We start from the raw sequence: 12,866 nt of genomic DNA, 5'->3' as shown, positions 1-12,866 counted from the left end.
AGAGAGTTTACACTCTCTTGAGATAAAATCTTGAAACAAATAAGAAATACTCCGTATAATTTATTACATCTTACTAATAAGTACATAAGATCCAATACTTGATATGTGTTGAACTTCACTGTGAAACTAAAAGAGCAAGAAAATCTTAACATGAACCAAGTTCAATCAGTGTATACAAACTAAACGCTTAGTATTTGTTCAATCAGTGTATACAAACTAAACGCTTAGTATTTTGACCACATTTATATGGGGTACTAAACAAAGATATTGACATTCATCTTGTCCCTCACCATGATTTATCTTCATTAAAAATGCTCATTCCAACCTGAAAGAAAAAACAAACTTAGAGAGGTCAAATAAAAATCTATCAGTAGTTCAGAGTAAAGAGATTGTGAGTTAGAGTAGAGGCTGAAAACAGGGATATTATTGATTTATTAACCCAATTAGTCTATATCCTAAATAGCTGAACCATTTAATTGTTGCCTATTTACTGATGGAAGAGTTTAGAGAAGTCATTGATGGTAAAGTCACTTATAAGAATTCTCTTACATTTAAAGGTGATAAGAATAAAGATAAAATAAAGACACAATTTCACTCATAAATCAAAATCATTCAACCTACATCCTGTCATTGATCATAACTTAGCAAAAGCCAAAAAGTTAAACATCAGGTCTTTCATAGCATTATAGCAATTCACATAGCTTGATATCACCGGTTAAACTGAGACATCCATTCATGGATCATAATTCAAAGCTTAGCAAAAAGATAAAGGTTATCACCTCATCGGGCAGGGATAAGCTGTGTCTTCTGCCAAACATGTTTATCCAACCTGACTTATCAAATCAGAAGAACCCGCGGTTAGAAACAAATTTACAACACTACAATCAAATAAGTCGTAGTATATTAAAGTAAAAACTACATTAATAGGTGTATACAAACTAAACCTTTAATTTCCCTCAAAAACAAATATAAGCCTTTAATTAATACAATACAGGGTAAGAGGAAACTGAAATTGCAAGTATTTAAACACAACACTTCAACCTAAATTAGCAAAAACAAACCCAATTCTGAATCAAAGGCATGCAAATCAGAATCTAAATTTCTCAAACTCGTACTAAAATTATATAAAATTAGACAACTCACAAACGTAATGACTAAAATTTTTTTAGGTATTCGAAAATAAATCCATGAATGTTTTGATCTAGTAATTATGTCCCTTTTTGAAGTCAAAGTATATGTTTCCTGAAATAAGATCAATAAAATAAATAGACTTGGAGAATTGCATGTTTAAGTGGTAAAAAATACTTACTTTGCATCATTCAAATGTCTTCAAGTAAAAATGACAAAAAAATTATTGAAAATGAGCAGTACCCAGTCAAAGTAAATTCAATAATACTCACAACAAAATACAAACAGTCCTATTCATATATTGGAAACATGAACTACAAACCAAAAATTTCAAATCCGAATTTCTGATGAAATTAAAGAAGCTACATTATATACTTGTGTTTATCAAGAATTAAAGTACCTATTCTTTTGCATAATGTACATGTTCTTTATCCAACTCCAATCTTACACCACTGATTCTCTCAAAAATGAATTCAATACATAGTCATTAGCAATCTGTAGTGTGTACCCTACAAAGTTCTTCAAAATACAAAAGAATTACTCGATAGAAAATTCATCTTGAAATTAGATTATGAATTTATGTAAAGTCATTAAATCCCAACAACCAAAATTTCATAACTGATTGCAATTAAACCCCAATATTTCTGATTAAAATCTGTCCAAAACAACCTAAATTTCTAACAAACAGCAGGGCAATCAATAGAACAAAGGATTACCCAATATTGCAAATTGATCCTGAAAAATGATATGTACCCTGAAAAAGTTCAAGATTTACAAAAGGATTAGAAATTGTTCTCTTAATGGAAAATCATCTAAAATCTTAAACAACAAAAACAATACCACGATCTTTTGCCATTAAAATCCTCCCAAAATAAGTAGGCCAAATTCCATGACAACATAAGGAAACAAATTATTAAAAATGCAATACCATTTTGTTCCTTGTTCTTCAATGATGAAAGCAATACCAAATTCTTCTTTCTTCTTAATAGAAAAGCTCATCTGTATTCATCTTATAAATCTACAACAACAACAACAACATTATATTTGCAATAACAATCAAACATAAAATCTATAATCAAACTGAGAAATGAAATTTTTATCAAAATCTATTACTGGATAGCAACTTTCAGGGCCATAAAACAAACCCACATACGGATCAACGAAGGATGAGATCTGATATTTTGATTTACTTTGGAAAATCTGAGATCGTTAAAACAGGAATAATGAAAGGGGGGATGAATTTGATGAGAGCAATTGTTGAAATTACTACTTGGGAGAGGGGAAGGAATGAAGAATAAAAGTCCGGGAATTAAAATCCGAAGGAGTGTGTCGTTTCAGAGATGTCAGAAGAGAGAATTACGGAGATGAAGCGAAGCTACGGAATCAAGTAATCAACGAACAAATTAAACTCGTAATTTCATATAGGTTTTAATCTTGAATATAATTGATGCTTGAATTGATGAATTGATTTAGTTTGGATTTTCAGATGCAAAGATTGGAGGAGAGATTTGAAGGTTGGAAGAGAGAGTCGAAAGATGGAGAAAAAAGGGACGATAAGAATAAGACTGATTATTCTTTTTCGGTTTTTTAGACTTTTATGTTTCTTTTTTTTTTTTAAAAAATTTAATTAAACATTGAAATTTTAAGGGGGGGGCCACGTGGCTCTCCAACATCCCTGCTATTAAATATTAGAATAGATTAACTTGGCTTCAACTAACTATTTAGTAATACTCATAAGGTGCCCATAAAATATTAAACCGTAACTCATATATCACCGCTTATAAATTTTGGCACAAAAACGAAATAAAAAACCAAGAAATCATGATTGTCACCAAATAACTTTCAGAATTCATAATGATACATAAGAAAAATAATTAACTTAACCAATTCAATTCAATAATTTGAGATAAAACACATGACAATTTTATACGGATTAATTACTGCAAATTACTCCTTCCGTCTCTTTTTGTTTTTTACGTATTTCATTTTAGGTGTTTCATTTTGTTCTTTACATTTCCTTTTATATTATCACATAATGCATTAATATTCTATCAAAATTTGTGCCCAAATATTATTTTAACCAATTAAATTCATTGGACATTAAATATTTCTCATTTTCCAAATGTCAGATTTTTGATAAAAGTGAAAACATTATAAATAAACTTAATTTTTCTTGTTTAAATAAAAAAAATAGAGGAATCTCAATGCACATTAAATAGTCGTTAAATCGTGTGAAAAACATCAAACGTAAAAAACAAAAACAGACGGAGGGAGTACTAAACTTAAGCAATTAAACATATATTAAGAATATACTTACCTCAATGTATGCTCAGTCGTGAAACTTCGGTTCACATAACAAGGATCTGAACAGTACTATAAAAGATACTCCCTCCGTTCCTAAATAAGTGTCACATTTGGGCTCGGGCACGGTAATTAATAAAATTGTAAAGTGTGTAAGAGTTAATGATTGGGAATGTTTTTTTTGGGAAAAGGATAAAGTAGAAAATTGTTTAATTGAATAAAGTACAAATAAAAGTGTATGCGAGGATTGAAAAGTGGAAAAGTGTAGAATGTGTAAGTAAAAGTAATTATGATTTATAAAAAAGTGTGAAAAGTGTATGAAAAAATGGGAAAAGTACATATTCAAAAATAGAAATGTGACACTTATAAGAGAACGCCAAAAATGGAAATGTGACACTTATTTAGGAACAGATGGAGTACCACAAATTCCAATACCATCTTTAAAGATCTTGTTGATATGCATGATAGTATCGTTCGTCTTATCAGAATTGATGTTCACATCCGTCATCTCTTCTCAAGACGAACAAATAACGATTTGTGACTTTGTTTGTGGTTTTTAATCTTTATTTTGTCTGTTCAGCTGGCTAGGATTTGGTGTTGATAACGTATTGTGAAATAAAGAGGAAGAAAAGGGAAATTGAGAGAGAACAACTGTGTGTTTTATTCCTTGAACAATGAGTTGTATATACATACAATAGATAAGATTTGCTGAGAGAACAATAAAGCCTATGATTAGAATATTCCGGAAATATACTAGGGGTATAATGAACGTCTACACAATATTCATAACAAATAATCATTTTATATATTAAACCGCTAACATTCAACCGATACTCTATCAAATACTTTTAGACAAATAACTAATTCAATCAGCTAATACAAACGTCTAACGGAAAGTAACAACAGCTAGCCAAACAAGACCATAATCCATTAATCCTAGTCCGAGACCCCAAAAACATCAAATACTTTTAGACAAATAACTAATTCAATCAGCTAATACAAACGTCTGACGGAAAGTAACAACAGCTAGCCAAACAAGACCATAATCCATTAATCCTAGTCCGAAACCCCAAAAACATCAAATACTTCACAAATAACTAATTCAATCAGCTAATACAAACGTCTGACGGAAAGTAACAACAGCTAGCCAAACACGACCATAATCCATTAATCCTAGTCCGAGACCCCAAAAACAAACAGTTTCTTGATAGCGTGTCCAGTTTCTATCCATCCAGCTCCAAGCAATACACAGAGCCAAGTGCTATTGCTATCTACACTCCCCCAACTCCCCAAGTGATAGTGCTTGTCTCCACTCAATTTGGCCCCTACATTTTCTGCAACTCTTTCTTTGTCACATTTTGCGACACTTAAACTTCAATTTCAATTTCTGGGTTTCATTCATTCATCACTCGCGTTAAACGTGTTCAACCTTTTTTTTACAAGGGAATAAGGGTACTGGTCAATTTGTCATGATAATTTGGTATTTTGCTGGTTCATAATTTGGTGGAATATGGAAACTGCGTGATTTTTGTACTAATTGTGGGAATTGGGTGTTTGATTTTGAAGACGGGTATGGCTTATCTTGAACACCCATTTGGAATTTCTGTTCAATTTCATGGAAATTGTAGAGATTTTTCCTATAAACTAGAACCCAGAAGCTTCAGTAATCAATCCAATGTCGAGGTGTATAGAATGACTCGATGTTCATCTGTAAATTCCAGCCTTACATACAAGGTATCACCATTTGCGTATCCAGTTCTATGTATAATTTTGTGTAATTATGTTTATGTGTTTATGGAGTTGCAGAAAATATATGAAAGCTTCTAAATTTTCATGAATGTGGCATTTTTTCTAACCTTCATCAGAAGAAACTCATTAATGTTGTTGCATAGTAATCAGAGTTATGCTTTCTTTAGAATTGTTAGTATCTGGTGTTCTTTGTAACTTTTATTGTTGTTCTGTAGGGTAAAACTCGTCCAAAATTTTCCGTTTGATGAATGCTAAGGCCCTGTTCGGCAAAATTAGCGGTAACGGGTAGCAGTTAGCTGTCAAAGTAGCGGTAACTAATATGAGTGTTCGGTAAAAGTAGCGGTTGATATTATAAAAATAAAAATAAAAGCAAAAATATTATTTAAAACTTTATTATAAATTTGTCAAACGCTACCCGCTACCTTAAACGCTACTAATTTTAACGTTTGACAAAAGTTACCCAACTGCTACCTCAACCGCTAACCGCTACCTAAATCGCTACTTTACCAAACACTTACAAATTTTACAAGTAGCGTCTTGACTAGGTCAAAACGCTACCCGCTACCTCAAACGCTACCGCCGAACACGCCCTAAATAGGTTAGTTCAAAGCGTAGATTGTCATTTAAGCATATACGGACTGAGACCCGGGTTTTCACGAGTGTTGGCGGGCCCTGGAGTGCTTGTCAAGGGCACTAGAATGAAGTGTAGATAGTCATATAACTATAAGAAGTGGTTGTTTTTGGCATCGCTAGCTACTAGCTATGTTACTTGGACTCGGGAACTCATACATAGTATTAGGCTTATTAGGGAAGGGTACATGTTCAAGGGTCAAACTCGACTATCTAATTTTTGGTCCAAAATGAAGTGCTGAAGTGTCCATGCATTTGTCAGGGTATTTAGGATATGGCACAAATACTTGATGTAAATCTAACATGTCGAGTAACATAGACTCCACCAACATAGAGTTGGCTCAAGTGGTAAGCAGCTTGATGCCGCTTAAGGGAGGTCTCGGGTTCGAGCCTCGCCGTATGCAGAAACTCTTGTTGGGAGACTCACCCACCACAAGCAAGGTGTGCGACCCGGGTCGGATCCGGATGTAGTCGAAGCTAAGCTCCGGTGAACCGGGTGTGCTATGCGTAAAAAAAAAAGAGTAACATAGACTCCAAGTGTATAATGTTGCAAGTGGACTTTTGACATTGCATATGTTGGACATGAGGTAGGAATCGCAGGATGAAGGGTCTTTTGCTCCTTTAGCATCAATGAACTTTGTATCCCTTTATTCTTGAAGAGTTTGTAACATCTAGTTCAAACTTGAAATACATCCACAACTGTCCCAAGAGCATGTCAATAAACAATTCTTAGGAGGGTTTACATGAGCCAATTGAGCAATTCCCCAAAATGAAAAAGCTTCTGGTATGATCAGACATTAGTTGACATGGAAGAGCAAGAGTGGATGAATATGCTAGTGTTCATTGTGTTAAAAACTTAGCGTTATATCTCAGGATAAACACTCTGGCTTTTTCTTAGTACTGTTTTTAGGAAACTTGTGGATCAATATGATGCATTGGTTCTTTTTGCTGAAGTTAAACAACACTCTCATATATTAAGGACTGCTACTTCATCTTTCTTGCTTTCTTGAATGCAGGGACATGTGGGAAGAACTCAAGCTCTAGCCAATAACAGTGACTTTTTCTGGGAAGAAATGCCTACACCTATACTTGATATGGTTGAGAACCCCATTAACATGAAAAATTTGTCACCTAAGGTTGAGAAATCATGGTACCTTTTTCTTTACTAACCTTCTGAACCTTTTTAAATAAAATTTTGAATATTCAGTATCATTAAAAAAACAACTGGATTTCTGGTGCAACAGGAGCTAAAACAATTATCTGACGAAATTCGTGGAGAGCTCTCTCTCATGGTGTCGAAAGGACAGAAAAATTTAAAAGCTAGTCTGTCAGTGGTGGAATTGACTGTTGCAGTTCATTATGTTTTTCATGCGCCAGTAGACAAGATTTTGTGGGATATAGGAGATCAAGTGAGTTATCAAACACTTATTATCATCACAAAAATTTCTTGGTTCGGTTTTGGTTTTTTCCATTTTGACATATTTGGGTTCAACATTCTTCACTTAAACTTATGTTTTCTGTGCCTGAACAGACATATGCGCATAAGTTACTCACTGGAAGGAGATCCCTAATGAGTACTCTTGGACAAAAGAGCGGACTTTCTGGTTATACATGCCGTTCTGAGAGTGAATTTGATCCCTTTGGTGCAGCTCATGGATGCAACAGTATCTCTGCTGGGCTTGGTAGATTTTTACATTTTGTTCCTATTAAATATGTTTTTTCATTGGTGAAGTGAAGCTTTACGTATTATGAAGTCCATATGATTCTGTCTTGATTTTAGGTTTGGCAGTTGCAAGAGATATTAAGGGGAAACGGGAGCGTATAGTTACTATTATCAGCAATGAAACAACTAGTACTGGTCAGGTCTACGAAGCAATGAGCAATGCTGGTTACTTAGATTCAAACTTGGTGGTGATCTTAAATGATAGTCGTCACTCTTTACATCATAAGAGTAATGTGGATTCTAGGACACCTATTACTGCAATTTCTAGTTCTTGGAGCAAGGTGCAATCGAGCAAAACTTTCCGAAAATTCAGAGAAGTTGCTAAGGTACGCATACTGTGGTGTTCCTTTCTGAAACTGGACTGACCTATATTTGATAAACGTAAGTTAGCATCCCCTGTTTGGACGAAAATCAAGTTCATTTTTGTTCCATGGTTGTGTTGGTGAATACCCGTGGGCCTTTTTTTTTTTCCTTTTCTTCAGGGTCTTACTAAGAGAGTCGGAAAAGGTTTATATGAATGGGCTGCCAAAGTGGATGAGTATGCCCGTGGTATGCTAGGTCCTACCGGATCAACTCTCTTCGAAGAGTTAGGACTGTACTACATTGGTCCAGTTGATGGAAATAACGTTGAAGATCTTATCTGTGTGCTACAGGAAGTAGCTTCGTTAGATTCTATGGGCCCTGTATTGATTCATGTCATGACAAATGAAAACATTGGAGAACCTAAGAAAATGAGTGAAACAGGGAAAAATCTTGATGGAGGTATTTAATTCAGTTACTACCTTTATTGTTCTCCAGCATCAATTTTGAATATTATGGTTGAATTTCAGAGAATGCATGTCTATAGGATAATAGTAATGATATCTGATGCAGTTCTGTCACTTATATGTTATATCCTAATCAGTTTCTGTGGTGAGTCAGCTTTGTTTAGGCTGTGATACCTTTCAATACTGTTTTTTAAGCTTGTGATCTGTTTGCCTCACTAGCTGAGATGTATACTTTCTTTGACGTGTTAGACTGTTGGAACTGATAACAGCTTATCATTTGAAAGGATATATCATGTGCATGATTTCCACTTTGTCATTGATTTGTTACGGTGCCAGGTTTCTGAATTAAACAATACTTGAAAGGTCTTTCTTAGATGAGGATATCTTTCTTTTTACTCAGTAAAGTGCCGATTAATGAGAAAATTTAAACCTTTTCTACTTGTCATCTTATCACTGTTGCTAAGGACTTAATTTTCAGTAAACAATAGTTGATACTTTTCATGTTTTGGTGATTTGTGCTGCTACCTTCTCAATGTCTACTTTAGTTTCAACTTACTGTTACAATCAAGAGAATCAGTCTATGTTGAAGTTTGAGGAAGATGTGAATTTTGGTTGCAGTTTCAAAATGACATACTAATTGAAGTCTTCATACCCATTTCCACTCAAGTTCCAACCGATATGTTTTATCTGTATGGATTAGGTGCAAGAAATTTCTTAATGTCCTTCGTGGAAGTCAACAATGTAATGATGCATAGAGAAAAACAAGCATATTGTTTTATTAGATATCAAATACATGTTATTTACATCATATGTTGTTTGAATTGTCATAATAACTGACTTTCTGTCAATGCTTGTCCTGTTCTGTCTATTCTAGGCTCAAGTAATATTGATTCATTGATAGCTAGACTTGGCCCTCAAACATACGACCATTACTTTATAGAGGCTTTATCAATGGAGGCAGAGAAGGACAAGGATATAGTTGCAGTTCACGCAGCAATGAGAATGGAGCCATCTATTGAGTTGTTCCAAGAGAATTTTCCAGATAGGTTTTTTGATGTTGGAATGGCTGAGCAACATGCAGTTACATTTTCTGCTGGTCTAGCCTGTGGAGGACTCAAACCATTTTGTATCATTCCTTCTGCCTACCTGCAGCGAGCTTATGACCAGGTTTCCCCCCTTCCCTGCCCCTCATCTTTCTTCCACTCTCCGTCTAGGCCACATTTCCAGCCTCCTATACCTACTTCTTTGATTGTGATATGTGATACCATGCACTATTCTTTGCTTAAGGGTTCGAAATTCTTAGACACATAATAAAATCAAACATCGTAATTTTTTTTGTTACAAACGTTTACATGCCACGTGGCGCTTTCTATCCCTCAATCTATGAGATGTGGTTTGCATAAGATTTAAACGTGTGACCTCGTATTTCAACAATCAACACTAGACTATTATCCAATTAAACTATGACCTTTTACATGTTTTTTTTTGTAAAATTAATGTTAATATATTACAAAAAAATTATTTTGTAAAAATATCCAACATAATTTCAATAAGAAATATAATTAATTGTTATTCACATTATAATCTGGGGTATCATCTGAGGCCAAATACTAGTTACAACTAATAATTCGGTGGTACGCAATACACAGTTTCTATTATAATAACAACTATAAAAATACAATTGACAATTTTCATGTTTTGAAAATGTTGTATTACTATTACGTGCATCATTCTCGACTAGAAAAATATGTCTTTGAGAGAAGTACAAAAATTGGCGCCTGATGGACTGCCGCATTTTGTAGTTTTTTTTAATATTAATTGAATGATCTATAAAAGAGGGAGGAAAAGGAAAAGAAACGGTTTAAAAGAGGAGGAAATGGAAAAGAAAAAATGAAAGAAACCGTTTAAAAGAGGGAGGAAAGGAAAAAATAATAAATGAGCAGTAGATGGGAGTCGAACCTAGGACCGCTGGTTTAGCCGAACCAGCGGGTTGAATCACAACCACTGAGGCACTGAGATTATTTATGTTACATTGATGCGTTTGTTTGATTTAATATGATTTGTCCGGTCCAGTAAGGGTTCAGTTGAACCCACTGAACCCTTACTGGTGCCGCCACTGCCACAAGAAAATAAGGTAAAAAGTACGGAGAAAAAACCTGGATAGGATGCTAATGCTAGAAAGTAGAAACTTATTTTTAGGGTGCTTATTTCAGTGGTTTAGACAACCATGTGATAATGTCTTAAAAGGTAGTTGCTTGCAAAATCTTTCTTTAAGCATAAAGGCAGTAGTTGAAAAAATTTACTAATTTTTTCAATTATTCACATGGCTTTTTGATGCTTGCTCTCACATCCAGAACTATTTCAGAAAAGTATAGTTCTGGTTCAGAAGAAACTTTCTTCAGATTTTAAAGCCGTATGTTGTAAATCTAGATTTCATTCATACAGGGTATGTCGTATATGTTTATGATTTTCTCCAAGGACTAAGTCCTGTATGCTGTCCTCCTTTTCAGACTTAAAAGTATTTATACATGTATCTATGTGATTCTGAATTTCTGACTCTGTCCACCGTTCTTCATCTATTTCTTGAATGCATGCTCTTTCCGTATGATATTTGGTTGGAAGATCTTATTGTCCCTCTGACAGATACCTCATGATGTTTTTATATGTTGGCACTTGAATAGTTTCTGTTGTTGTCTAATGCATGGATTTCATGCTAGTTTGACTTCAGATATAATACAAGTACAAGAGGAACTGATAATATATGCACATTGGATTTTTCTGGTTGCAGATTGTTCATGATGTTGATAGACAGAAAGTTCCAGTGCGTTTTGCTATCACAAATGCAGGAATGGTAGGGTCTGATGGACCAGTGTGCTCTGGCTCGTTTGATGTAACTTTCATGTCATGCTTGCCCAACATGATTGTTATGGCACCCTCTGATGAATTTGAACTTGCTCGTATGGTAGTCACTGCAGCACAGATTGATGATCAACCAGTGTGCTTCCGATATCCTAGAGGCTCCATAGTTGGCATAGATATCCCCATGTGTAGAACGCCAATTGAGGTAAACAAATTTCATTAGCTGTTTGCCTTGGTGCCTTAACAAATGTTGTATTTGTATATAATGTGATAAATTGTTGAAAGTTTGGTGCACCTTTGCCTTAGTTGTAAAATGGTTTTTGTTGAACAGATTGGCAAGGGTAAAGTCCTCATCGAAGGTAAAGATGTTGCTTTATTAGGATATGGAGCCATGGTTCAGAACTGCCTCATGGCTCAGTCCCTCCTTTCAAAACTTGGAGTAGAAGTTACCGTTGCTGATGCAAGGTTCTGCAAGCCCCTTGACATTAAGCTAGTGAGAGATCTTTGTGAAAATCATGCCTTTCTGATAACTGTGGAGGAAGGATCTGTTGGAGGATTTGGGTCCCATGTTGCCCAATTCATCGCACTTGATGGGAAGCTTGATGGAAGAGTTAAGGTAATTCTTTAAGATGCTTTGCTGTTATCCCGCCCCCCCACCACACACGTTAACATTTGATTTCTATATTTGTTTAATAATGTCTTCTTGGTTGATATTAATCTTTTATCCCTTTCGGCCTTGATGTATCTTAAATATTAGATATTTGAGGAACTAGTTGGGACATAACCTATGCCTGTGGCACTCTTTCTGACAGAGCTAGGTGTTTGACTATACACACTGATTTTCCTCGCTGAAGAAAGTGAAAGACCATCTCTGCATTTAGCTTTAGCTATTTCCAAGCTTTTGATGACATCAAGTTCCATAACCTACTACACCTGTTTGTCTGCACCCAATGGGTTAAGCTATTAACCATAATAAGTAAGTAAGATTGCAAGTTTGAGCCGTGGGATTAGCAAGCTAGGTTTTATTTCCTTCTTCTCTCTGCTCCACTAGGACTGTGTGCCGTGCTATTATCATGAGAAGAACTGATCTGGAAAAAAGAAAATGGCATGATATGAATACCGAAGGAATGTTGTTGTTCTTTCTCATCTCTACATCTGTTGTGCAAATGGCATGCATATCCAAGTTCAAATGTTAAACAGTGTCCTTATTTTGATGATCTTTGTGACCCTCTTCCTCTTCCTCTTCCTCTTCTTCTTCCAGTGGAGACCAATTGTATTACCGGACACCTACATAGAACATGCATCCCCAAACGAACAGCTTACTCGTGCAGGACTGACTGGTCATCATATTGCTGCTACTGTATTATCTTTACTTGGTCGAACCCGTGAAGCCCTCCTTTTGATGTGCTAGATACTGCTTTTTGGTTCTCAACAAGTTCACCTTCTGGACGATACAAACAACACAGAAAGAGTTATATCGATCATTTTGAGCCATTGAATCACGATCATGTATTTTGTAATATTTGTTCTCAGATTTTGTTTGTACTGAGCTAAGTTCCTGACTACCTGAAAAAGGATCAACATGCCAAAGGCTCTTGGTCTGCTATGGAGTTGCTTTGCTAGATGTATATCATCACTCTTGTAAAACGGTCGTCTCTGTTATATGAGCCTACTATTTTTCTCTATACATCATTTTTATTTCCTTTACA

The 12,866-nt window shown here is 35.0% G+C and overlaps 1 protein-coding gene and 1 long non-coding RNA gene across 8 annotated transcripts; one reads left to right on the top strand and one right to left on the bottom strand.

Moving 5' to 3' along the window:
- Positions 1-30: 30 nt before the first annotated feature.
- LOC110805868 (uncharacterized) lies at positions 31-2,705 on the bottom strand. 2 transcript variants are annotated; one of them, XR_008926259.1, is made up of 5 exons: positions 2,242-2,705; positions 2,057-2,146; positions 1,845-1,882; positions 780-829; positions 31-325 (listed from the first exon to the last, which is right to left on the bottom strand). It is a non-coding gene; the product is annotated as an uncharacterized lncRNA (long non-coding RNA). The 2 variants fall into 2 exon arrangements; XR_002538133.2 differs by having other exon boundaries at positions 2,057-2,704.
- A 1,927-nt stretch (positions 2,706-4,632) lies between these two features.
- On the top strand, positions 4,633-12,844 carry LOC110805858 (probable 1-deoxy-D-xylulose-5-phosphate synthase, chloroplastic). Of its 6 annotated transcripts, XR_008926247.1 has the most exons (11): positions 4,641-5,163; positions 6,825-6,944; positions 7,053-7,217; positions 7,340-7,490; positions 7,589-7,857; positions 8,014-8,293; positions 9,173-9,465; positions 11,087-11,362; positions 11,489-11,773; positions 11,970-12,133; positions 12,419-12,554. XR_008926247.1 is itself a non-coding variant. In XM_022011478.2 (10 exons), the coding sequence occupies exons 1-10, from the start codon at positions 5,002-5,004 to the stop codon at positions 11,973-11,975; spliced, it is 2,007 nt and encodes a 668-aa protein (XP_021867170.1). In that variant the 5' UTR covers positions 4,633-5,001; the 3' UTR covers positions 11,976-12,844. The 6 variants fall into 6 exon arrangements, 5 of the variants coding, with proteins under 5 accessions (XP_021867170.1, XP_021867172.1, XP_021867168.1 ...); XM_022011478.2 differs by having other exon boundaries at positions 4,633-5,163; positions 11,970-12,844; XM_022011476.2 differs by lacking the exon at positions 11,970-12,133 and having other exon boundaries at positions 4,642-5,163; positions 12,419-12,844.
- Positions 12,845-12,866: the final 22 nt, after the last annotated feature.

Source organism: Spinacia oleracea, chromosome 1 (genome assembly GCF_020520425.1).
Source record: "Spinacia oleracea cultivar Varoflay chromosome 1, BTI_SOV_V1, whole genome shotgun sequence".
NCBI lineage: Eukaryota > Viridiplantae > Streptophyta > Magnoliopsida > Caryophyllales > Amaranthaceae > Spinacia > Spinacia oleracea.
Note: the sequence above shows the minus strand (reverse complement) of the source record. Positions and strands in the feature narration are given on the sequence as shown.